Below are 24886 nucleotides of genomic sequence, written 5' to 3' on the forward strand. Positions count from 1 at the left end.
TAATCCACACTCATAATATATCGGAGAAATAATTGAGTAAACCTTAACACAATTAATTTAATTTATTGGAAGCCTTCGAGGCTAATTTAAGGAGGGTCGAATTTGTAACTAAACTTACAAAACCTTATAAATTTCAATTATGTCTTAATAGAATAATTCAAAGTGGCACTTCCTCAAAAGCAAGCGGCTTAAGAAATCAAGAAGGTCTTAATTAACTTTAACCAAATCTACTCATCCTCAATAAACAATTTATATAAAATTTTAAGCAGTCTAACAAGAAATAAAGGGTACCCCATAATTAAAGAGCGATAAAGAAAAATTTAATTAAATAACCCTTTTCAACTAATATTATTAAATGTCTTTTTATTGAACGTGTCAAAATTCAAAAGACACTTATTTTAGATCAAGAAAGTACTCCGTTCACTTTTACTTGTCCGTTATTCTAAAAATATTTTTTCATTTTTACTTATCACATTTAACATATCGAGGAAGATAATTTATTTTTTCTGTTTTACCCATAGTATTAATTACTCATTTTAAATCTTTTTTTCAATGGATTAAAAATAAGCATCAATTAATATGGATATCATGATAAATTATGCACTTTATTTATTATTTTTAAAAAGTGTACAAAGTCCATAATGGATAAGTAAAAATGAACTGAGGAAGTATTAGATAAACCTTAACATACTTCAATTCAATTGACTTGATCAGTTTTTGAAAATTCTTTCACGCCTCTAATTATATTTTTGTTTGCACTTTTTCTTCCCTTTTTTGTTCTCTTTTGGTGCAAAAATAGACACTTGTAAAGTTCCAGCCAAATACTTTTACGTACTTAACTAGCTTTAGAATTCATGCACCACAAAATATATAAATATTTCATATTTTGCCTTGAAGGTTCTACACAAAGACTGAAAAAGACACCAGAAAAGCAAACTTTAACCAAATTTCTCTTGTTCACATTTCAGTACAAGTGTTTATCTTACATCTGTTATGTCATATGTATGTCCAAAAATGCGGTGGAAGATATGTATAAATATGGGATATATTCAACAAAAAAAGCTGCTGGAACCTTGAAGAAACAAAAAAAAGAGTAACAGTACTTCTCTGCCATGGGTAGAAGTAAAGTTTTCTGAACTCTTTTCACTTCATTGTCTATTTCTTTTCTTTTTTTCTATCATTGCGTACTTCGATTAATTTCACGAGATAATTCTGTCCACCAAGACGTGTAAACTTCGATTAATTCCACGAGATAATTTTGTCCACTGAGACTTGTACACTGTTCACTTCATTGTCTATTTTATGTATATGTTCTGAAACAATTTATTTTCTTGGGTTAAAACTGGGATTAGGAATTTTTGCAGTGTTTTTCTTTTCTTTTATGCTATTATCTAGTTGTCAAGTTTGGAATTTTTGTTAACTTGGGGATTCTTCTGAATATACTTTTTGTGGTGGTGGGTTTGCATTTTCTTGGATTAAAAGAGAAGAAATTCTGTTTTTTTTTTTTTTGGTATTTCTTGTGCTCTTATTTTGCTGTCAAGTTTGGTTTTTTTCTTGATTTTGTCCCTGGATTCTGAATAACTCTACTTAAGAATGTTTCTACTAAAAATCTTTTTAGTAGTCTTTGCTTTTTATAGATTAGGGAGAGATTGTCAAGGGAACAAATTCTCTAATTTTTAGCTAGAAATATGTACTATAAATTGAAGCAAATAACCTCCCTGTAGCAAGGTGAAATGTAAGAATTTTGATATGTGTATACTGGTGTGATTGGTAGATTTTGGGGGCTATACTTAGTATAATTTTCAGACGAAGAGTGTTCAACTGACTACCCATTTCTATGCTTCTTAACTCTGTTTAGATTACTTTAGCAAGACTTGCAAAAGTAGATTACTTACATGGTCACTGGAATTGGTTTTCTTGTTGTAGGACCTGCTAGGTGTTATCGTCAAATAAAGGGAAAGCCCTATCCAAAATCACGATTTAATCGTGGTGTGCCTGATCCTAAGATTAGGATTTACGACGTTGGCATGAAGAAAAAAGGGGTCGATGAGTTCCCGTGCTGTGTGCATTTGGTTAGTTGGGAGAAAGAGAATGTGTCTAGTGAGGCCTTGGAAGCTGCACGTATCGCTTGCAACAAGTACATGTCGAAGAATGCAGGAAAGGATGCTTTTCACCTGAGGGTTAGAGCTCATCCTTTCCATGTTTTGCGCATAAATAAGATGTTGTCTTGTGCTGGAGCTGATAGGCTCCAGACAGGTATGAGGGGAGCATTCGGCAAGCCTCTTGGGACTTCTGCGCGCATTTCTATTGGCCAGGTTTTGCTTTCTGTTAGATGCAGGGATTCGAGCTCTCATCATGCTCAAGAGGCTTTGCGTCGTGCAAAGTTCAAGTTTCCTGGTCGCCAGAGAATCATTGTTAGCAGTAAATGGTATTGCTTTATATGTTTCTGATCTTGTTCTTATATTGTTGCCTCTAGTTGTCCACACTGCCTACGCTCTCACTTGTATGTTTCATACATAACAAAAAAGCAATTGTTAGGTTTTTGGTAGTTTTGCTATCCGATGGTTCGCTCTTAGTATCGACTTCATATCATCTTACGTATTGGATTTCAGCTCCATTTAGACTATGTTCTGTCTGAGGTACTCGTAGAACATCTATTGTTACTCGTAGAACAGCTATTGGAATTCAGTATGCAATCATTCTTTTGCAACTAGTTATGTTAGTAGCTATATTTCACGCTTTCTTAGTCTTCTAGGCACAATTGCTTTAAGTGTGGCCTCTGTAAACTATCAGATTTGACCAATTTTCAGCTTTGCATTAAGGATTCTGGAAAGGCACAGGATTGTGAAAAATCTAGGCACTGTTTGCCTTTTTAGAATGTATTCTTATTGATATGGTGCTTATATTAGTACCTACTCTCTTGCATTTCAGGGGGTTCACACCATTCAAGCGTAGCGATTATCTGAAATGGAGAGCTGAGAAAAGGATCGTGCCAGATGGCGTCAATGCTAAGGTTCAGCGTTCATTCCTGAACAGAACTTTAAACCAGTAGCTAAATTTTCTTCTCTGTCTCTATGTGAACCAAGTTTCTAAAGATTTAATTTATATCTATCTGCACTTCTAAATATATCATCATTGTAGATGTAGCTAACTTGATACTTCTGTTCTTTTTTTGGCTTGCAGCTCCTTGGCTGTCAGGGACCTTTAGCTGCAAGGGAACCTGGACGAGCGTTTTTACCTGGGACCGTTTGAGACTGATCGTGATTCTTGATACGTTGAGACTTGGGATACTATGTATATATCATATGTTTTGCTAGTGTAGTTTTTTAGCTCTATAGGAAGTATATCATATCTAAATAAAGGAATCGGACCCTCTAAGAATACTCTACTTTTGGAGGATCTGACGCACAGCCCGTCTGACATGCAACATAAATGTTAGGAGGATCTTGGCTTGTACTGTGTATTTGTTGGCCTACATTCTCGTGGGGTCTATATTCGTGTTGGCTATGCAGCTATTAGTAGTGTATTATCTCTAAGTTACAATAATATATGGAAGTATGAGCTATGACTACACTTGTTCCCAGTAACAAAGAAAAATATTTGAGCCTGTTGTCCTTTTAATTGGAATCTGTAGTTTATTTTTTTGTTTTACACAGTGGAGATTATTAGTCTTGTTGCATAATTGAACTTGAATATGTAATGCCGAAAACAGGAGCCTTATTGATATCTACCAACACTAATAGCAAGTTTATTATATTGGCAATGGATGATTACAACAAAATACAGCACAACCTCATGATGTTGATAATGGGAACTGAAAGAAACCCAATGCAATGAAAAGATTCAAATTTGAGCACACAAAACCTAAATGCTTGAAGGCAAAAGTTGGTGAAAGTAACTGTTTCAGCTATGTAGAGAAGTCTCATCATAATTCTAGTCCCTGCAAAATAACTACAAAACTAAGACACCAAGCTCGATTCTTGAAATCACCTTCAACAAATAGAACCCCTGTCTAGCACACAACCAAAAAAGAAACACAAATTACAATGTGGCATGAACTTGAAATTGGAAAAAGCAAAAACAAAAACTAAAATATGAAATTGGATGTATGATTTTAACCTGTTCTGTCCAATAACAATTTGTATTCTTGAGCTTGACACAAGTATCAGTGGTTTAGAGCTCCTCAAGTCTTGTATACACCTTGTTTAGTATGTTGCTGCAACTCTCAGGAGATGTGCATGGCCCACACATGAGATAAATGACATTACCAAGAGGCCTCATATAGATTCCATCTTCACGTAGCTTCTGAATGAGAGATCTAGCATATAGAGAAGCATACCTGCATGTTTTGATACAAAAATTGAGCTTCAGAAGCATCACCATTTGAAACACGGAGTGAGAATTTGGGGATTACAGCAATCCAAAAGATGCAGTACAAGCAACGATAAAACCAGAACAGTCCACTATATATAAAGTGACCTTTTTTGGCGACAAATCTATATAGAAACTGACTCATATGCGGTAATTTTAAAATCAAATTCCTGCACTACAACAAACAGATTCACAAACACCTATGAGCATCAGATACGTGCAAGATAACAAGAGTCCTCGATATACCGAGTTTGTCGTGCTAAAGCTAAGAAAGGAAATGACTTGTATGGTGTACTTGCTAGTCTCTCCTGCACTACAGTCAGTCAGTCACTGATGAGCAAAGAAAGCATCACAGTCCTGACACAACACCATGTTTAGTTCCAAGAACCAAAGGGGGACAGTGAAGGAGAGAGAAACAAAGTGTTCACTTCCCTTAAGTAACGGATGTGGTTACTTTATATCCAATTTCTTAATCCAAAAAAAATCATGACTTCAAATAGTTGCCAGAGTCAAATACTAGTTTTTTCAACTTCAACAACTTCGACCAAAATTGACCAAACAATTTGGGGTACTTCAAGGTGAAAAGTCAAATAAGTCCCGTATGAAGTTTTGCACGTTATTACCAACGAATTATACATGTCAAAAAAGCAGTCCCTAGCTAGTCAGATGTCTTAAATAAGCTTCTAGAGAGCTCTATGTCACAGCTTACATATGTTGCACCACTTTATTATGGTATTAAGGTGAGCATAAGATTGTCCACGGGTATACAATCACTGCATTGACAATAAAAACGAATAAAAACTCCTAATTTACAAGAAAATAACATAGACTACATACCCAGCATTAGAGCCTTCAGCTCGAAGTTCCAATGCACATAGAGTCCCCAACACAACCACTCTATGCACTGCTGGAAGTAAAGAAATTTGTCTCACCAAGTCTGAATCCCACAGCTGCAAACACCCAAGAAATGATGAAGTAAGTGGGAGACACAAAATAACATGTTAAAAACAAGATGTTGGGAATTCATCTTTTATAACAGACCCCTTACAAGTTTTTAACAAGGTGACCTAGCGCTTTCCTAAATTTTTGTTCAGATTTAATAGGCGGATAATGGTAAAAAATTGGATCAATGTAATGACTCTGGATACTTTCTTCAGTAGTAATTTGAACAATGGTACAAAGAACCTATGTTACGTAGATTCATTTATCGGAATGTTTGTAGCACCGGTGTATGGAAGTATCCAGCATGGTTACAAGTTACAACTGGTCTTTTGCTACATTTTAGTTGAAGGATCCATGTAACATAGCAAAAACCATTCGGTGATTTTAAAGTCAATCAAGATCACACTTGGTGCTCTAGACTGCGCCCCTAATATTTTGGCATACAACACTAATATGCTTGCCCAACTTCGATAGGTTACAAATTTATGGGCTCCAATTGTTTGTGCAAAGAGATTTTTAATTAGGGAAATTGACACACCCAAAAAATAGCAAGAAGATGTATAATATTGGCTAGCGGATGTAAATATTTGACCAAACGTGTAACTTCCCTTTTAATTATCCTAAGGATACTGTGCTCAATAGTCTGAAACAAGGACATTTATATGTTTCCACCAAAACAGTCTAGGAGACGAAATCAGAGAACTGTTTTTTGATCAAGAGAGAAATCAAAAAACTGTAACTAGGAAACTTTCATAAAAATGAGGAGTGATGCTGTTTATGCGAACAGAAAGGTAATGCAGCTTTTAGTTATCGTTGTATTTATTAAATTATACTCCCTCCGGATCAAAAAGAGTTAGCCTTTTTTTCTTGGATCAAAAAGAGTGTCCACTAATCAAATCAAGAAAGAATTAATCTTATTTTTCCAGATTTGCCCCTATTAAGTGCTATGTGATCAAATCCCAATACCTATTCAATTAGGGGTAGTTTAGTCAAATTAACTATTTTTTCTAGGAGTTAGTATTTTCTTAAGGGATGTGCAAATGGGTAAGCGGACACTCTTTTTGATCCGGAGGGAGTAATGTGCAGAATCCTGATGACTAAAGTACAATGACATTTATCAGCCAACTGCATTTTCACATACCTCCCTGAGCAGCATAGCTTCAGATATCAGATTATGATTTGTTTTGGAGTCCTTAAACCATTTGATTGACTTTACAGCAGCTGCACAACCCAGTGCATGTGCAGTGTAAGAGTGACCGTGCAAGAGCGCCTGGAGCTGAAGCAAAGGAATGAGGTTAAACCACCAATCATATGATATTGTTGTATATGAGGACTTGAATTGGGTGTAACCACCAATGGTGAATTTTAGCAGATCCAACGAAGTTTGGGCCGAATCAAGTTTTTGCTCACAGAAAGCAAATACTTGACAAGCAGCAGATGGTAAACACTGATGAATATACCTTTGAATCTCCAACAAATGCTTCAAATACAGCTTCTGATGCTAAAGTGACAGCCAAGGGCACAATGCCACCAGTCATCAACTTGGCAAAGCAGGCTATATCTGGCTTACAGCGGATAAACTCTGTAGCAGACTGAAAAAGCAAAAGAAACAAATTGAAATTCCTAAAAACCAGAGAAGTGATACGTCAAGTGATCTGGCTGACAACCCCGAAAACTCATACGTCAAGTAATCTAGCAAACAAACCTCTGCTCCCAGACGCCAGAATCCCGTAAAAACTTCATCGAAAATAACAGGAATTTTTTTATTTCGGCATTCTTTAACAAGTACTCTCTGAAATAGTGGGTCAACCATTTCCATTCCTCCAGCACCTTGTATCACTGCAAATAAATGCAAGTAAACGGCATTGTTATAGAAAGTTAAAGAATCATTAAGAATAGCGTAAAATATTCTTAATTAACTGTCATCGCGGACACTAAAGAAAATCATTAAGAATATTTTACACAATGTTACTAGATTGTTTAATAAGTAATGATTAAAAAGTTCCATGAATTTCAAAATTATCTTTATCTCATATAGCCAAAAACTCCTATATGGAAAGCCATTGTGCATGTTGTTCACCAACAATTTCAAAAAGAGAAGTAAATTATATATAATACGAGCATGGAAGAGAAAAATCCAAAAGAGTAAATGCATCTAGAATTACATAAGCATGTGTCATGACCAAGAAGGAAAAGATGGAGGGAGTAAAAGACCAAAAAGAAACTTGTGCATGTGTCAAAATTCTTGCCTGGTTCTATAATCAATGCTCCAGTCTGAGTAGATCCGCTTGAGTCCATAATTAGCTGTAATGCTTGCCGTATATGCGACTGATAAATATCAGCAAGCTTTGAAGTGTCACGGCTTTCCTTGAATATGTTCTCTCGCAAACTGAAAGCTGACAAAGAAACCAATACTTATAGTATTGAAAATTGAAATAAGAATATCACCAGAAGTTATGCTTCACTTACTCAAATCTTCAACACTGGGATTTTGAGATTCAATCTCCGGAGGAAGGCTAAGTTTCAAAACACCATCACACATGGCAACTGTTGGCGGATCTAAAAAATGACCTCTTCCCTTATACCTGCAAATTTACAATATGTTCAATACTTCAGAATTTACCTAAGGACAAAACTGTAAAAAAATCATGTTCACCCAAACTGCCAAGACATACACAATCAGGGGAAGGGCTGCACCCCAAGGGGTGTGATGTAGACAGCCTACCCTAATGCAAGCATTAGTGGCTGCTTCCACGGCTTGAACCCGTGACCTTAGGTCACAGGGAGACGACTTTACCATTGCTCCAAGGCTCCCTTCTAGACTAGCAATGAAAATTCAACCTCCCAGAGAAATAACAAAATGCTTTCACAGAAATGAAAATTCTCCGCCAAAAGAAATAATGGAATAGTTTCCACAAAGATAAGGCCGTACCATGGTTGCTGGTAAAAACCAGTATAAGGTGATGGTGCTTGTGCTTCCATAGCACCCAAAGTGTCACCATGGTAAGATCCTCTGAGGGCTAAAACCTGGTTCATGACACAGAAAGCTCCTTACATAAACTAACATTTTGCAATGCATATGATAGATACTAAATATTACGTTGCTGTCAAATTTTTGAAAGGGAGGAAACTTGAGTATTAGGCTGTCAAGCATTTTCCAGCAGAATCTGACCTTAAAACTAATGTCAAGTGTGAGCTAATAGCAAGATGGCTTAATTTGGTGAAGAAACTAAAATGAATGACTTGAAAAGCTACTCAGCTTTTGCTCAAACTTGACATCGACTGAGATGTCGGGTCTTTACAAGCACCCAACTGGAGTTGTTCATTGATAATTCCTTGTTCTCCAAGTCCATTAAGTAAATGACGTGGCACTTTCAATAGTGAAAACCGATACTTTGGAACACTTTTGGCCAATCAACATTATCAACTCAACAGGTAATACAAAGTGCCACAACTAGGAAGATGTTAAGTAGACCAACCTTTAAATCAACACGACTTTCATCATTCTCAGCCACCAAATCATCAGAGACAATCTTGTGATCAAACAAGAACTTCCGTAGTGCCATTTTCAGAGCAATTTCAATAGCAGTAGAGCCATTATCTGAAAAGTACACTCTCGAAGCCCACCCTACCAGAAGAATGTTGTTCAAAAACTAATATTAGCGCAGTCTGGAAGTGTTTAACATTATTTAGGTATACAAATAAACATGAAACACATTCTGGCACACAACAAATTTTGCAAATGCCATTTCATAATATTTAGATACAAGCTTAACTAATTATTTGGACACAAATAGCTAAGACATATGAATCAGGACAGTTGGAAAGAAACAAATGAAAAGGAATTCAAATATTTTTCTTACCTGCACATCATGTAGATTTAGAGACTGTTTGGATGGGCATAAAAAAAGCAGCTTATAAGCCAAAAAAATAAGCTGGAGTAGCCCAACTTATTTTTTTTGGTTTATAAGCTGAAACAGCTTATAAGCTGCTTTTTTTAAGCTAAGCCAAACGGGTCCAATTATTTCTTTGGGCTTATTTTAAGTACAAAATGGCTTATAAGCTGGCCAGCCAAACACTCAAAAAAGCTGAAAACAGCTTATACGCTGTTTTCAGCAACATATAAGCTAAGCCAAACAGGCTCTTAGTTTTTCATGCTTATGGAACAAGCATAAAGGAGTGTACGAGTCCAGCTCAACCACTTCACAGACATCATGTAGATTTAGTTTTTCATGGTTATGGAACAAGCATAAAGGAGCGTACGAGTCCAGCTCAACCACTTCACAGAATTTCTAAGAGAGGGAAAAAATCGATATAAGGAGAAAAGTCAGAATCGAGGCTTTCCTTGCCTTATCAAGTAGTATTTAGCTGCTTATGTTTTGAGAGTTAAAAATTTATTGCAGAACATTTGTTGTTTGAAGAAGGTAAATATCTTGCCGAATATGTAGGATTGATAAAGATATCAATACATTACCACATGAAAAAAAGTGCTGCATAGTGACAGTCAACCATCTTTTTTTACAATGCAAGTGGACAGACCAGCTTTGGCAGATCTTTGTCAAGATGAGGAATATTAAATGGGTGAAACCAGGTAACATAAAAGAGGTGATGAAGTGTTGAAACAGAGATGGAAATGCAGCAAAGAAGGAGGAGAGATGGAAGATTGTCCCAGCAAGTATATGGTGGACAGTTTGGAAGGAGAGAAATCAGAGATGTTTTGAAGACAAACAGAGTAGCATGCAGAGATTGAAGTTAAATTGCCTAGGATTATACTACTTTTGGTGTAAGCAGGAAATGAGAGATCAGACAGTAGATATTTATTCAGCTTTAGATTGGTTATGATATAATGTAATAGTCAAGGCAATGTAAGTTGTAACACTTTTGGAGGGGGACTACACTTTTGGATGTAGTAAACCTGTGGATATATAGACTAACTGTTACCATCTCAAAAAAAAAAAAAAAAAAAGTGCTGCATAAATAATTAGCAACATGATCCCTCAAAGAACTGTAATCAACAAAAACAACAAGAAACTCAAATGAAATGCAGAGAGTGAATTCATGTCCTATATGCTCTCTCATGGAGAAATACAAAGAGTTTCAAACATAAGAACACTGATTAGGCTCATCACTCCAGCTCGGTGATTTCCCTAATAAATGAAAAGGCAAGCACGGATAGGGTTTTAAAGACAAACCTTTTCCCACGCCATCAATCAAAAGTTCAGCACACTCCAAAGCCGGCTCATAAACATTTTCAGGAAACATTACATGCCCATATCTAGCAGTAGCATAACCCACATCTCTTGCAAGCTCAATCTGAAACCACCTAAAGACAAACAGAGAAAATCGAGTTACAGTCTTATATAATGCTGACAAATTAATTAACAGGGTACTTCATCAAAATAATAATAATAATAATAATAATAATAATAATAATAATAATAATAATTAACAGGGTAAAGTCTTCAAGACAGCAAAGCGAACTGGGAAACAGCATATATGAAAAAATATAGTTTTTTTTTGCTCCAGGAGACGTCTCTCTAACTGAAACAATTACCAAATAAAAGTTCATTTTTTTTTTTGTGGGTTGTCTCTCGTTTTGGCGAGAAGAACCACCCTCATTCAGCAGCATATATGGAAAAAGTGCTAGCATTTTCAGGAATTTCGGTTTCTCCGTTTTTGCGGGCATGGGACAAAAGTATTAGCAAGGTTTGGGCTTTATATGGTCTAAGTTATGTCTAGGCTCGGGATTTCTGCACTCAAAATCATCCTCATTAGTTTGCTCATTTAAGGCTCATCAGAGATGATTGCATCTGTGATTGATAAGTCGGTGATAAAGGGGATAATTGTTTCCATAAATTGCCAATTATTGTTCAATCATACGCATTTTCATTCCACCCTTGTTCACTATTCGAACACAAGCATGCACATGCCGCAGACAAGTTCGTGGTTATAGTGATTTACTATAAAACAATCATTGAGGTTGACTAAATTGCTATTAGAAAGGACAAATCTACAGACTGACCTGTAAAGTAGCATCAGGTCCCTGCGTCCACCAACTTGCACAAGCATCAAATTGTTGAGTGATTAAATCAACATTATTATTAACCTACAGCAGAAGCAGCAAATGCAACCAGCGTGTGAATGGAAGGTTAACACACAGCATAAGAAAGGAATAATTAGTTTCTCTCCTGATAGAAATAGCAGATAGATGGAAGCAGTTATAACATCAAAGAAGAGGGTGAAGAGGGAGATAGAGGAAAACAAGAAGAATATCAGCAATCTATGGTGTTCAGAATCTTCAAAAATGTCGACTGGTGCGTGTCAGATCCTCCAAAAGTAATGTATTTTTGGAGGATCCGACATGGGTGCAGAAGCATTTTAGGAGAGTCCGAGCAACATAGTCAGCACTAACAATATCACTAATATGTACATAAAATGCAGCAGTCGAAGAGTTTTAGAACAATTATTTCTAGGATAGACTGCTGAGCATATATTTCCAAAAGTACCGCCAGAAATGAACTAGATTGATGACAAAATAACATTCACAACCTTGTGCACAGCAAAGTTCTCTCCACACCGTGAATCTATTACTGTCACATTTTGTTCGGGTACAAGTTTGTGTTGAGTAAAGGGCCACCAGAAAATATCATGTGCCTTCCTTGGCATGTCGCGTAATCTAGATGTTCTCTCCAGAAAAGCTGACTGCATTGTTTCTTCAAGAGAACGAAAAGTAGCTAGCGCTTCCTGGAACCACTCCATCAGGTTATTTGACATCTCCTTTGGTACGGGTGGAAGAACAAGCACAGGGACCCTGTCAGCCAAGAAATGAGCTTTCAGCTCCTTTTGCTTCATAATGAAAATACATGGAAACAAGATTGGGTTGTACACCCATCTGTATATTAGGGTCTTAACTGAAACAGTAGAAGATACACACTGATAATGCCTAATTGATGGTGTTGAACTATATCTTCTACCAAAAAACAAAAGACAAATTCAAGTCAATAGAAAACAGCCATAGGCTCACCTTTCCGGTAAGTAAGATGATAAAGGACCCTCATTAACTAGGCCATGGTCTTCAAGTACTACAGCAACAACATCATAACCTCGAAGTTTTAAACTTTCATAGGCTGAAATAGTTCCTGAAATACCCCCTAGCCTTCCATCACCAACAAGAATAGCTGGGAAGCGGAAAGGTCTGTAAAAGCAGAAAGCAAATCAGAAATTTGCTGTTGAGCCATAACAATTAAAAGTGTGAAATCTTCCCAAGAAAAGAAAAGAAAACAAGCAGTTACATTTGAAGCTTAAATGGAGCAGTCCCTAAAGTATTTGCTAACAAGAGTAGCAAATACTAGTGTTGCTTTATGTGAAACAGTGTTATCAAAAGCGAAAAGCGCAAAAAAACTGCTCTGAGGTCAGCTAGGGCTTTAAGCGCAAAAAAAACATAGGCTTCATTGAAAGGCGCAATGGTGCAAATATACAAATATATACATGTTTTGTCCAAGACTAATACTAATGCGCATGAAGAACAAATATATGGACAAAGAAATTGTAATAACATTACGATAAAGTGAAATATCAATTGTCTAGTGTAAACTCTTCAAGAGAGGCTCATTGACAAGGAAAAGTACGTTTTAGAGCCTTGATGATGACACTGAAGCGCACATAAAGCGAGGCGAAGCGCTCAACATGTTTAGAGCCTCGCTTCAGGGCTTAAGCGCGCTTTAAGCGCACCTTTGACAACACTGATGTGAAACACATTTAATTTTCTAAGACTTGCCCAAGCAAGTATTCAATTAGACATGACTTGATAACCAATAAAGAAAGATCTTCTTTGCAGTATTATAAGGTTGAGTTTCAACCTCTGCCATTCTTAGTTTTGAACAATGTACAGTATAACTAGCATGTATCCTACAGCTGAGTGCACATTTCTACTGTTTGTCTTCAGTTTTCCAATGATCCTCTTCTTGAAAGTGAAGTGGGGTTTAGCAAACTTTGACTCTTTGTAGGATTCTCAACAAAATGTTTAGGTTGAAATCAATGAACTACAAGTCATTCGACAGGAACAAATAAGAGCGACTGTACATTATAATCGCCCAGCATTCATTCGCAAATCCTGTAGTGAAATTGAGACTGCTCAACCTCGGAAGCTAATTCGCGTGTAGGCACCGCTGTCTGTCATACCGTTGACTCTATCTATTCATGGAATTTTCTTTATTTCATTTTCGATATTATATAGGCCTTGCAAACAACAACGCTCATTCCCCATATGGAGTTCGGAACCCAAAGGCAGTCGTTGAGTGAACTGTATCTTTTTGTGTTAGTTGACCTAAGGCGCACCCTTACTGCTGGGGTGGGGCTCGGCCTGGCTATCAGCCACCAAAGTAGCAACAATTTGATGGGAAGGACAACCCTAAAGTATATACTTCTGTTTTTTTCTTCTTTAGCATAAGGTTTGCCTCCTACTACTGAATCGTAAGCATCTAGATTTTATTATTAATATTAACGATGAGATCTATTATCGCTTTTTGCTCTTTCTTACTTTGAATCTCTAGTGGATTTGTAATCATGGATTGCTACTTTAGGGGTTCAAAACAAGAGCAGATAGCTAGAGAATATGCCAAGTAATTCCATGTGCCAGTTCAATTCATCAAACAGTAGTCACCAACATAGAGCAAAAGTGCCTACTTTTAAAAGGCATCTCACTAACTTGGTCACCATGAAAAATTTCTTTGCGGAATAGTGTTTATGATCACATCACTGTTAGGAATGTAAGCTTAGGTTTTGGCCTAGGTAACTGACTAGATTCCTCGTCTGACCTTTTACTTACATATGTACAAGCAACTACAACATTGTCAAGTAGGCTTGATATTGCAGCAGTCTTAGCATTAAGCTCATTATACTTCCAAGGTTCCACCAAGTCAAAGTTTGACCAAATGTATGTTCTCTTTTTCAAGATGAGGACAAAAGCATGTAAACTTTATATTGGAGTACCAGTAAGATTAAGATTCCGAGTGTATCTTTCCTCATATATTCTCATTTACAAAACCAAATGTCTATCTAAGTATCGCATATCAGCAGTTAATCCTCTTGGCATATTGAAAGTTACAAATTCCTAGGAACGCGAAAAAACCACGCACCTATACAAGTCGCATTGAAGTGAACCAGATGGTCCTGGACTAGCAACACCACCAGCAGTCTCGATCACACACAAGACTTCACCTTTTTCACTTTCCGATTCATCAATCCCTCCTAAGCAACCCTTCAACATCCCCAACAACTCACCATCCTCAACTCTAGCATTTTCCCTCACCGCCACTAAATGTGGCGATAACGCCTCTTTCCACCCATACATCGTCTTACAAACTAACTTCGAAAAACCCTTCGTTTCCCAATTCTCAGTCCCTTGCAATCTACTCTCCTCATACAACCCCAAATTCACAACCCCATCCCTTTCTACTTCAACCCCACCTCTCAAAACTCCATCTTTACCCAAAACCGATGATTTCAGCACGTTATTCGATGCAAAAACAGGTCGATTATTTTCAGTCCCTCGCAATGTACTCTCCAAATTCACATTCTTTTCCCTTTCTACTTCAACCCCACCTCTCAAAACTCCATCTTTACCCAAAACCGACGATCTGAGCACATTATTCGAGGCAAAAACAGGTCGATTTTTTTCACTCCTTTGCAATCTACTCTCCAAATTCAGATTTTTTCCCCTTTCTGCTTCAACCCCACTTCTCAAAACAGCATCTTTGGCCGAAACAGACGATTTAATCACATGATTCGATGCGAAAACGGAGAATTGAGGTCGATTTCGGGCGAAAAATTGAGAGAATTTACTATAAACAAATTTAGAATCAGAGTCATGAGGGAAACCAGTTTGAAGAGGCTTTAAGTAGATGAATTTACGGTTTCTTGAAGAGAGAAAAGAAGTGGAAAGGCCAGTAGAAACTAAGGTTTTACCTAAGGAAGTGTTGGAACCCCATATAGTGTATATTGGGTGAGTTAATGGGTATGCAATGGATGGTTGTGTTGAGAGAAAGCGATGGAGATGGTGGTGGGGCTGGCGGAGGAGGGTGGTGAAGAGGGTGGTGGGTGGTGGTGGTGACATGGTTGCAAGTGGAACCCTAGTAAAAGATTGTGTGGACAGTGTGAGAGTGAGAGTGAAGTGAAGGTTAATGGCTAGGAGTTAAAAAGAAAAAGGGGAGTGGGACCTAGTTGTTAATTAGGTGACCTGTCAAATATTTAGATTGTATTTACGATCCGGTGCACTAAACTTCCGCTATGTGCGAAATCTAGAGAAGGGCCGAATCACAGGAATCTATTGCACGCAACCTTATGTATTTCTGCAAGAGATTGTTTTCTTAGACTGTATTTACGATACATAAATATATAGTAACACAGACATAGTATTTGCTGATACAATTTTTTTCACGCCACATAGAGCCTTTTTGGACGGGCTTATGCCTATAAACTATTTGCAGCTTATAAGCTAAAAAAAAATAAGTTGGGTAGTCTAACTTATTTTTTTGGCTTATAAGCTGCTTTAGATAACCTAAGTTAAATGGAACCAATTATTTTTTTAGCTTATTTTAAGCACAAAATGACTTTAAGCTGACCAGTCAAACACTAAAAAAAATTAAAAATAGCTTATAAGCAACTTATAATCCAATCCAGACGAGCTCATAATGGTAACGGCTAGGAGTTACGAAAAGGCGGCACTAGGGCCCAGTTACTTATATTTTATTTTCTGGTCTTTTTTTTCCGTCACTTGTCACTTTTAGCACCTGAAGAAAAAACACATTCCCTCGTGTCAAATTATTTGTTCATATTTTTCTTTTATACGTCTATTAAGAAAATATTAATTAGGAGGAATTTTGACTACTGCACCCTTATTTATGTATTAGGATATAACCTCTCTTCATTTAATATCTACCGTATTTATGTGTCATCTCCCTATAATAGAGGTTTTTGTAATATTTAAGAACAATTTTACTAAGGGTAGAATAGAAAAATAGTACTAATGAATGTTGTCTTGAAGTTCTAAAATGACAAATAATTGGAAACAACTTTTTTTTAAAGCATGTTAGATAATTTGAGACATAAGGAATATCTTTTTTTCATGTTTTAATTATCACTATTTACTTATTACCCAATGATTTTATAAAATCTAAGACTAAACAATAATTAATTTAGATGTTATGTTAAAATACTCATATCAATTATTATTATTTTTAAAATGTGTAAAGTCCAGCCTGAACAAGTAAATGGGAGTAGTTTGCTTTGATTTGTGTCATTGTTATATTGATATGTGACATTGTTATATGAGTTAATATCAATATTATTTTATCTATGACTTAATTTAGTACATGCTAATTAACTTGACGTATCAAAACAATCTCTCTATCTTCACAATTTGCCTCAGACTCCACTTGTAAAATTATACTGAATATTTTATTGTTGTTGCTAATTAACTTGACTTAGAATTGTAATTTTATTATTGTCGAAAAAATTAGATAAAAGAGCCAAGAAAATACCATCTCTTTTTGTTTTTATTTTGCATCTAAAAAGTTATTAAAATGTGGGTTAAAGTAAGGCGGATTTTGACACTGTAAGTAGCAGTTGATACCTGCTGCCTGCATTTTACTGAAAATCATGAATGTAGCAATATTTATTGTTTCAGTGTTCTTTCATAGCTAATATATGCCTCTATTGGCTTATTTCCTATCTAAATCTAGAACCTTGCCTTCTTTCTTGATGGTGAATGGACCCCAAAATAGCAATTTTTTTTAACAGGCCACTTTTATTTGTTCACTGTACTAAAAATTAATTTCTACTTTTACTTGTTCAGTTTGAAAAATCAAGATAAAATTTATCACTTAGTTCCTCAATGGCCTTATTATTAACTATAATCATTTCTCGATACATTTCCAAAACATTGAATTTATTTCTTCATCCGTTCACTTTTACTTGCCCAGTTTGGACGTTGCACATCCTTTAAGAAATAATAATTAATATATATTTTACCACAATATCCATATTACTCCTTTCTGGTGCCTTATCGCTTAATATATTTCAGCATGAAGATCTTCAAACATGTATAGCTCAATCCATGGGCGATTTTAGGCCCTATTTTTGGAGCACATAAACACGTGATCTCGCCGTAAAATTAGGTATTTTATATATATTTTTTTTCTAAAATTAGTATAGTACTAACTACCTAAACACATATTAGAAAAGACTAAATGGTGCACTTGGTTTGAAAGTTGAGTTATTTACCTAGAGAACTAGGGATCAATTCTTGCTAAATACATTTTTTTTTAGTGGTGAATCCATGCTCCAGAAATTCTAGATTCGTTGCTGGCTCAATCGAAGTATGAAACAAGATTTAGTAACCTCATGAATACTATACTATAAAGCGGATATTATGTGTTGTTATGGTTGTCAGATTGACTAAGTTGTTTACTTGAAAACACCTAATGATTAGAATAATATCCTCACTTAGTTGATCACAAGAATAATTTTGATATTGCAGCAGTTCAGTATATCAACTGAAGCAACTGGAAAGACAGTGAGGCCATTAAGTTCAATTGGAAGCCCAAGCCAAGAAGGTACGTACGAAGTGACAGGCTCTTTTAGAATACATGTGCCTACTTTGAGTGATATATTTGGCCTTTTAGTTCTATATATATCCATCGCTTTTAAAAGATAAAGGCTGAAAGGAAGAAGGGAAAGGATCATAGGGATCAATTCTTGCTAAATACATTTTTTTTAGTGGTGAACCCATGCTCCAGAAATTCTAGATTCGTTGCTGGCTCAATCGAGGTATGAAACAAGATTTAGTAACCTCATGAATACTATACTATAAAGCGGATATTATGTGTTGTTATGGTTGTCAGATTGACTAAGTTGTTTACTTGAAAACACCTAATGATTAGAATAATATCCTCACTTAGTTGATCACAAGAATAATTTTGATATTGCAGCAGTTCAGTATATCAACTGAAGCAACTGAAAAGACAGTGAGGCCATTAAGTTCAATTGGAAGCCTAAGCCAAGAAGGTACGTACGAAGTGACAGGCTCTTTTAGAATACATGTGCCTACTTTGAGTGATATATTTGGCCTTTTAGTTCTATATATATCCATCGCTTTTAAAAGATAAAGGCTGAAAGGAAGAAGGGAAAGGATCATTCATATAGTTACAATAATCTTTTTTTTTTTTTTTTTCAAAAAGAAGGAAGATGAGAGTAATGCTATGAATCTTAACAAAGTTGATTTTCTATTCAATTGTACAAAGGTGCTGGCATCACTTTGGCTTTATATATTTTTTGTACCATCATTGACTTAGTTTTATTCAAGTTTTATTCAAGTACCAAGTAAATTTAATTCTAGAGAAGCAAATAAGATATAGAAAGCAACAGCTGCCATATGATGTAGATGGTGAGGTAAAGTTCAGTTATTTAAAATCATATCTTAAAGTCTGACAAAGTTTTTTTTTTTTTGTATCATATCCTTTAGACTGCCTTAAAATATGTACTCTTTGTTGACTTCCTTTTGCTTGGAAACTAAGAAACATCATCTAGAGATGAGTTAAAGCAAATTCTATATAACATGGTCCTTTATTAATCAAGATCTACACAACACCAGTAAACACATTAGATCATCATCATCCATGGCAGATGATCAACACAGTTTAGAATCTGTTGTTGTATTTGTAGTGCCATTTCCAGCACAAGGCCATCTCAACCAGCTACTACAATTTTCATGTCTGATCTCTTCATATGGAATTCCAGTTCATTTTGTTGGCTTCAAAACTCACATTCATCAGGCTAAATCAAGAAACCTTCAAGATTTGCAGAAAATCCATTTCCATGAATTTCCAACTCCACATGTTGATTCACCTCCTCCTATAATTCCAAATTCCACCTTGAAATTCCCAACACATCTCCAACCATCTTTTGAAGCCTCCAAACAGCTAAACGAACCATTTTCGAACCTCCTCAATGAATTCTCCAACAAAGTAAAAAGAATAGTTGTAATACATGATCCTCTTATGTCTTCTGTGGTGCGAGATTTTTCTACCATTCCAAATGCTGAGTCCTATGCCTTCAACTGTAGTTCAGTTTTCACTCAATTCTTTAGCTTTTGGGATGCTATTGGAAGACCATTTACAGTAGAGTCTATGCCAAAATATATACCATCTTTGGATGGGTGCTTTTCTTTTGACATCATGAACTTCATGGCCTATCAGCATGAGTTTATGCACTACAGAACAGGTGATCTATTCAACTCATGCAGATTGATTGAAGGGACTTATGTTGATCTGCTAAACAAGTTGGAGATGAATGCAAACAAGAATCAATGGTCCATTGGACCTATACTACCAGATTTAACAATATGCAAAAAACATTCAATAAGCAGGCACAAAAGCTTGGAGTGGCTAGATAAACAAGCTCCAAAATCTGTTCTTTATGTCTCTTTTGGATCGACAACTACGATGACTGATACACAAATTCAAGAATTGGCTATGGGGATAGAAAATAGCAAGCAAAAGTTTTTGTGGGTACTGAGAGATGCAGATAAAGGTAATGTTTTTGATGGAGAAACAAGAAAAGCTAGATTACCAGAAGGGTATCAAGAAAGAACTGAAGGAATAGGTATAGTGGTAACAGATTGGGCACCACAGTTAGAAATTCTGGGACACACTTCAATTGGTGGATTTATGAGTCATTGTGGATGGAATTCATGCATGGAAAGTATTACAATGGGAGTCCCTATATTAGCTTGGCCAATGCACTCTGATCAACCATGGAATGCTACACTAATATCTGATATTTTAGAAGTTGGCATTCAAGTGACAGAACAAGCACACCAAATTGAACTTCTTAGCTCATCAACAATTGAGAAAGCTGTAAACATATTGATGGTGTCTAAAGAAGGGGAAGAACTAAGAAGCAGGGCTGAAAAGTTGGGTAGAGAAGTTTGGAAATCAAGAGATGAAGGAGGCGTTTCTCAACTAGAGCTCAATTCCTTCATTGCTCACATTAGCAGATAGATGGTTTTGATCTATGTTCTTCGGAAATGCCGACGGGTATCTTGTCGGATCCTCCAAAAATAGTGCATTTTTAGAGGATCCTACACGGGTGCAACAACTGATTTTGGAGAGTTCGAGCACAAGTTCTGAATTTCGATTACGCTAAGTTTGCTTATTGTTGTATGTCTTTCATTAGTGTGGCAAAGATTGAGGGCGACTAAAATAAGCTTAAGACACAGAGTTTGTTGTGTGCGTTAAGATCAAGCGCTTATCATCATACCAAAAGATATAATTCATAGCAACTTTATTTCTTAAACAACTCTATCAAGCGAGCACCATGTTCAACCATGACTTTGACCCAGGCCATTTGCCATAGGCAGCAACGAGGTAGGCATTGCCCAACAATTTACACATGAAAAAAGATGCCATTTTTATTAATCAAACATTACAAAACTTAAACTCTAAATTTAAATTCCTATTAAACTATGAATGACTTTACAACAAGATAGACAGAACGGAGAACCCCCAAAAAAAAAAAAACAATAGGCCGAAATATTATATTTTCGATCCCAAATTAATCAACATTAAGTTTGCAAAAAGAACCAAAAGGTGGTATGAAGAAGGTTCAGGCAACAGGTTACTAGCCGACAAATGGCTAAAATTAACCAAAACATAAACTGAAAATAAACAAAGTTTAACAAATTTCGCTCTATGTTTTATTCTTCTTTGTTTCCAAGAAGAAACTCTCTTTAAGTTTGCCAAGTCTATTCACTACATCTTTCATATTTACCCTCTCTTCTTGTCTTTCTTTTGTACAGTCCAAAGCCAACCCCATCAAAGAAATTATGCAAATCTTATTTGTAGAAGTGATCTCTTCTTCACCAAAGTCAATATTTCCATCAACAATTGTCTTCAAAGCACTGGGAAATGATTTACTTATCCATTGTCTCATATTCATATTTTCATTGAAAATCTCTTCTGTTGGTCTTCTTCTAGTCACTATCTCTATTAACATTATGCCATAACTGTAAACATCGCCTCCAGTGGACACTATTCCCTCCGAGCCATACTCTAAGAAACACAAAAGTAGCAAACTAATATGTTATAACGAGTTAAATATAGCAATAGTGTAAAAAGTTTCTATATGGTCATTGCATGCAAATTAAATTCATTTGATTCCCCTCCCTACGTCCCCTCAACACGGTCTACCCTATAAGAGCTGGATGTTTTCTTATATAGGAACTAACTGTAAAGGTAGCCACTGGTGGACAATATATCTTCCGAGCTACTCTAAGAAACACACATAAAAAAGGCAAAATAATCTGTCGTAACAAGTTAAATAGCAATTGTGTAAAACTTTTCTACACGACCATTTAAGGGTTAGATGTGATATTAGTTTCCCATATTAAGAAGGGTAAGTGGATGAAAATATATGATGAAGAAAATTAGAATAAGAAAAAATTCAAAGAGAAGAATTGTTTACCTGGTGCAATGTAGCCAACAGTCCCCAATGTTTTAGTTTGTGCCGTGGACTTGTTTTGAGCTAAGATTTTTGAGATCCCAAAATCACTAACTTGTGCGACCATGTCACCATCTAAAAGAACATTTTCAGGCTTCAAGTCACAATGGACTATAGGTGTATCATAACCATAGTGAAGATATTCTAATGCCACAGCCACATCAAGCATTATGCTAACTCTTTGAAACATGTCCAAGACTTGATGTTCCTTCCCATACAACAAATTTTCAAGGCTTCCATTTGGCATATACTCGAGAACGATGGCTCTTACGTATTGATTGGAACATGTTGTGATCACCTTCACAAGATTCCTATGCTTAATGCTTCTCAGCACTTCACATTCGGCATCAAACCTCTTGCATCCCTCCTCATTTTGAAGATTTAGTACCTTTATCGCGACCATAGTTCCATTAGCCAATATTCCCTTGTAAACAGAACCAGAACCTCCTAAGCCAATCATGTTAGAGCTACTGAAACTATTTGTTGCTTGTTGAAGCTCACGGTATGAAATCAACGGGTGTGTTGTGATTTCTGTTAACTCTTCATGGTCTTGAAGTTTCATCATTCTTCTTGTTCTTCGCTTGATCCAGACGAACAGAACAACAAGTATGAGGAAAAATGACGCAATTATAGGAATGACAACTACTAGCACATGTTTCCTAGACTTTGATGGTTTTGGTGCATTATTTGTAGCACATTGAGAAACTTCTGATATAGGTTTCTCGCATAAACCTCTGTTTCCAACAAAAGATTGAGGTGAAGATTTTGAAAATACGCCACTAGTAGGTATTTCACCTTCTAAATGGTTGTAAGAGAGATTAATTTCTTTAAGGTACTGAATTTTTTCTAAGGACCTTGGGATGTTTCCTGATAACTCATTTGAAGACAAATCCAAGAACTCCAAGCTTAACAAACTGCCAAATGATGATGGAATTGCACTCCGAAACGAGTTGTTTGACAATGAAAGATAACTCAGACGTTGGAGATTCCCAAATGTACTTGGAATTATACCGGAAAGTTGGTTGCTTGAAAGATCTATACCTTCAATAGCCTTCAAATTTCCAATGTCAAGAGGAAGTTCCCCTTGTATTGAATTTTGTGTCCCATTCAGTAAAATCAGGCTATCCATTTCCCATAGACTTATAGGTAGACTTGAGGTGAAGTTATTGAAGCCAAATGAAAGACTTTGTAGCCTAGTGAGATTTCCAATGCAACTCGGAATATTCCCAGAGAGCTCGTTTTCATGTAGAATTACGTCTCCCAAATATACCAAGTCACATGTTTCACCTGGAATTGGCCCTTGTAGCTTGTTTTTGCTTAGATATAGCCTTTGAAGTTGCTTTAGCTCGCCAATCTCTGGCGGAATGGTTCCTGTCAACTGGTTGTCGCTCAAGACTAGTGACAACATGCTGCTCATGTTGCCAACTCCTCTTGGAATTTGTCCATTGATCTGACCATTCTCAATGTTGAGCATTTCTATAGTAGACGAAAGATTGCTAACTGAATCAGGCAAGGCACCATTCAAGGGGTTGTTAGCCATTATCAGAAATTGAAGCATCCTACAATCCACCAAAGAATTCAAGAATCCAAGCTCTTTTTGTCCTGGTTCATTTGTAAGCTGATTGCCACCAAGATTCAAGAACTCGAGCTGGCGTAGATTTCCCAAGTTACTTGGCACTGTGCCTGTGAAAAAGTTATACGCCAGTTCCAGCTCAATTAGCTTGGTAGCATTTGTGATGTACATTGGGATTTCTCCTTCAAGCTGATTATCTGCCAAGAAAATTCCTTTAAGGTTTGGAAGCTGAAGGCCAACAGAGGTTGGAATTCGCCCCGATAAATCGTTATCAGTGAAAGCAATGTACTCCAAAGAAGATATGTTGAAAATGGATTCTGGTATTTCACCAGTTAGATTATTGAAATCAAATCCCAACATCTTCAACTTCGGTAAATTTCCTAATTCTTGAGGAATTGCACCACCTATGTGGTTATTCACACAGCCAAGGAATTGCAAAGTGGAAATATTAGTCAATGAAAGTGGAATTGTGCCACCTATTGCATTCTGAGTCACATAAAAACTCTCAAGCCTATTTAGACAACCAATATTCCTTGGAATTTGACCTGTTAAGTTGTTGTAAGACAGAACAAGAGTTCTTAGCTTACTGAATTGGCATAGTCTTGAAGGAATCTCGCCGATGATTCGATTATAACTAAGGTCTATAACTTCAAGATTCAACGGACCCTTTACTTCATTAACCAAGAAAGAACCAGAAAGACTATTGTTTACCAAATACACAGCACGTCACAGCGATATGCTGAAGATTGATGGAGGAATTGAACCTGAAAGCTGGTTATGAGACAAATCCAACTGTACAAGTTGGCTCAAATTTCCAATCTCAGTTGGAATATTACCACTTAAAATGTTGTTACTAAGATTAAGCATAGAAAGAAAGGACAAGTTAGCTAATGATGGTGAAATTTTTCCTTCAAGGTTCATGTTAGGAAGATTTAAAGACATGACCCTTTGGCTTTGTGGAGTACAAGTGATACCAAACCAAGAGCAAAATGAAGTATTTGTAGTCCAATTCTTGGACAAGAAAGAATTATTATTTGTAATGAGATGTTTAAAAGATAGCAAAGCTTCAATGTCTGTTCGTTCCATTTGGTGAAGCTGCATATAAGGAAAACATAGAATCTTGAAATACTAATAGTATAAGGACAAGAATATAGCTTTTCTCCATTCTTTTTGCCTTGACAAGGAAGATTTGAAGACTTAATGAGGACTTTTTTCTGCAAGAAATATGTGTTTTGAACCGGACTAACCAACTTCCCAAATGGTCAAGCAAACACAATCTATTCTTCGAATCAAAAGCAACAAGAAAAATAGAAAGAGGCTCTTGCCAAAGGTGACTACTGTCTGTTTAGAAGTACTTATTTCAACTTGTAGAGTAATCAAGCTATTTATTGACAATTTGCATTACAACTTGCTACGTTCTTTTATCATCTTTTGTCTAATGAG

General features: G+C 36.2%; 4 protein-coding genes across 8 annotated transcripts; 2 read left to right on the forward strand and 2 right to left on the reverse strand.

The window, feature by feature from the left end:
- The first annotated feature begins 962 nt into the window (after positions 1–962).
- Positions 963–3621, forward strand: LOC132602810 (large ribosomal subunit protein uL16-like). Of its 4 annotated transcripts, none has more exons than XM_060315586.1 (4): positions 963–1122; positions 1927–2428; positions 2932–3013; positions 3184–3621. In XM_060315586.1, the coding sequence occupies exons 1-4, from the start codon at positions 1113–1115 to the stop codon at positions 3250–3252; spliced, it is 663 nt and encodes a 220-aa protein (XP_060171569.1). In that variant the 5' UTR covers positions 963–1112; the 3' UTR covers positions 3253–3621. The 4 variants fall into 4 exon arrangements, with proteins under 4 accessions (XP_060171569.1, XP_060171570.1, XP_060171572.1 ...); XM_060315587.1 differs by lacking the exon at positions 963–1122 and adding an exon at positions 1133–1274; XM_060315589.1 differs by lacking the exon at positions 963–1122 and adding an exon at positions 1192–1304.
- A 105-nt stretch (positions 3622–3726) lies between these two features.
- On the reverse strand, positions 3727–15489 carry LOC132602809 (bifunctional dethiobiotin synthetase/7,8-diamino-pelargonic acid aminotransferase, mitochondrial). 2 transcript variants are annotated; one of them, XM_060315585.1, is made up of 15 exons: positions 14451–15489; positions 12338–12508; positions 11863–12124; positions 11336–11419; positions 10506–10626; positions 8793–8941; positions 8246–8340; positions 7783–7898; positions 7563–7709; positions 7019–7152; positions 6774–6905; positions 6455–6589; positions 5209–5321; positions 4120–4339; positions 3727–4008 (listed from the first exon to the last, which is right to left on the reverse strand). In XM_060315585.1, exons 1-14 carry the CDS (start codon positions 15425–15427, stop codon positions 4174–4176), a joined length of 2802 nt encoding a protein of 933 aa, XP_060171568.1. In that variant the 5' UTR covers positions 15428–15489; the 3' UTR covers positions 3727–4008; positions 4120–4173. The 2 variants fall into 2 exon arrangements, with proteins under 2 accessions (XP_060171568.1, XP_060171567.1); XM_060315584.1 differs by having other exon boundaries at positions 3727–4012.
- A 3433-nt stretch (positions 15490–18922) lies between these two features.
- Positions 18923–20649, forward strand: LOC132602811 (zeatin O-xylosyltransferase-like). The gene has a single exon (XM_060315590.1). The coding sequence runs from the start codon at positions 18990–18992 to the stop codon at positions 20370–20372; it is 1383 nt and encodes a 460-aa protein (XP_060171573.1). The 5' UTR covers positions 18923–18989; the 3' UTR covers positions 20373–20649.
- A 115-nt stretch (positions 20650–20764) lies between these two features.
- On the reverse strand, positions 20765–24811 carry LOC132602725 (receptor kinase-like protein Xa21). Its single transcript, XM_060315505.1, has 3 exons — positions 24184–24811; positions 21835–24153; positions 20765–21422 (listed from the first exon to the last, which is right to left on the reverse strand). The coding sequence occupies exons 1-3, from the start codon at positions 24542–24544 to the stop codon at positions 21061–21063; spliced, it is 3042 nt and encodes a 1013-aa protein (XP_060171488.1). The 5' UTR covers positions 24545–24811; the 3' UTR covers positions 20765–21060.
- Positions 24812–24886: the final 75 nt, after the last annotated feature.

This window comes from Lycium barbarum, chromosome 7 (genome assembly GCF_019175385.1).
Source record: "Lycium barbarum isolate Lr01 chromosome 7, ASM1917538v2, whole genome shotgun sequence".
Lineage (NCBI taxonomy): Eukaryota > Viridiplantae > Streptophyta > Magnoliopsida > Solanales > Solanaceae > Lycium > Lycium barbarum.

Excerpts from the sequence above, each read along its gene's own strand:
- LOC132602810 (XM_060315586.1), top strand. Across the intron at positions 2,429-2,931 it reads ATCATTGTTAGCAGTAAATG|GGGGTTCACACCATTCAAGC; the intron begins GTATTGCTTTAT and ends CTTGCATTTCAG. Across the intron at positions 3,014-3,183 it reads CAGATGGCGTCAATGCTAAG|CTCCTTGGCTGTCAGGGACC; the intron begins GTTCAGCGTTCA and ends TTTGGCTTGCAG.
- LOC132602809 (XM_060315585.1), bottom strand. The coding sequence starts at position 15,427 with ATGTCACCACCACCACCCACCACCCTCTTCACCACCCTCCTCCGCCAG. Across the intron at positions 7,153-7,562 it reads AGCATTGATTATAGAACCAG|TGATACAAGGTGCTGGAGGA; the intron begins GCAAGAATTTTG and ends ATTTATTTGCAG. Across the intron at positions 4,340-5,208 it reads GCTGAAGGCTCTAATGCTGG|GTATGCTTCTCTATATGCTA; the intron begins GTATGTAGTCTA and ends CAAAACATGCAG.
- LOC132602811 (XM_060315590.1), top strand. The coding sequence starts at position 18,990 with ATGGCAGATGATCAACACAGTTTAGAATCTGTTGTTGTATTTGTAGTG.
- LOC132602725 (XM_060315505.1), bottom strand. The coding sequence starts at position 24,544 with ATGCAGCTTCACCAAATGGAACGAACAGACATTGAAGCTTTGCTATCT. Across the intron at positions 24,154-24,183 it reads AATTCCTCCATCAATCTTCA|TAAACAATAGTCTTTCTGGT; the intron begins GCATATCGCTGT and ends CTGTGTATTTGG. Across the intron at positions 21,423-21,834 it reads TGTTGGCTACATTGCACCAG|AGTATGGCTCGGAGGGAATA; the intron begins GTAAACAATTCT and ends TGTGTTTCTTAG.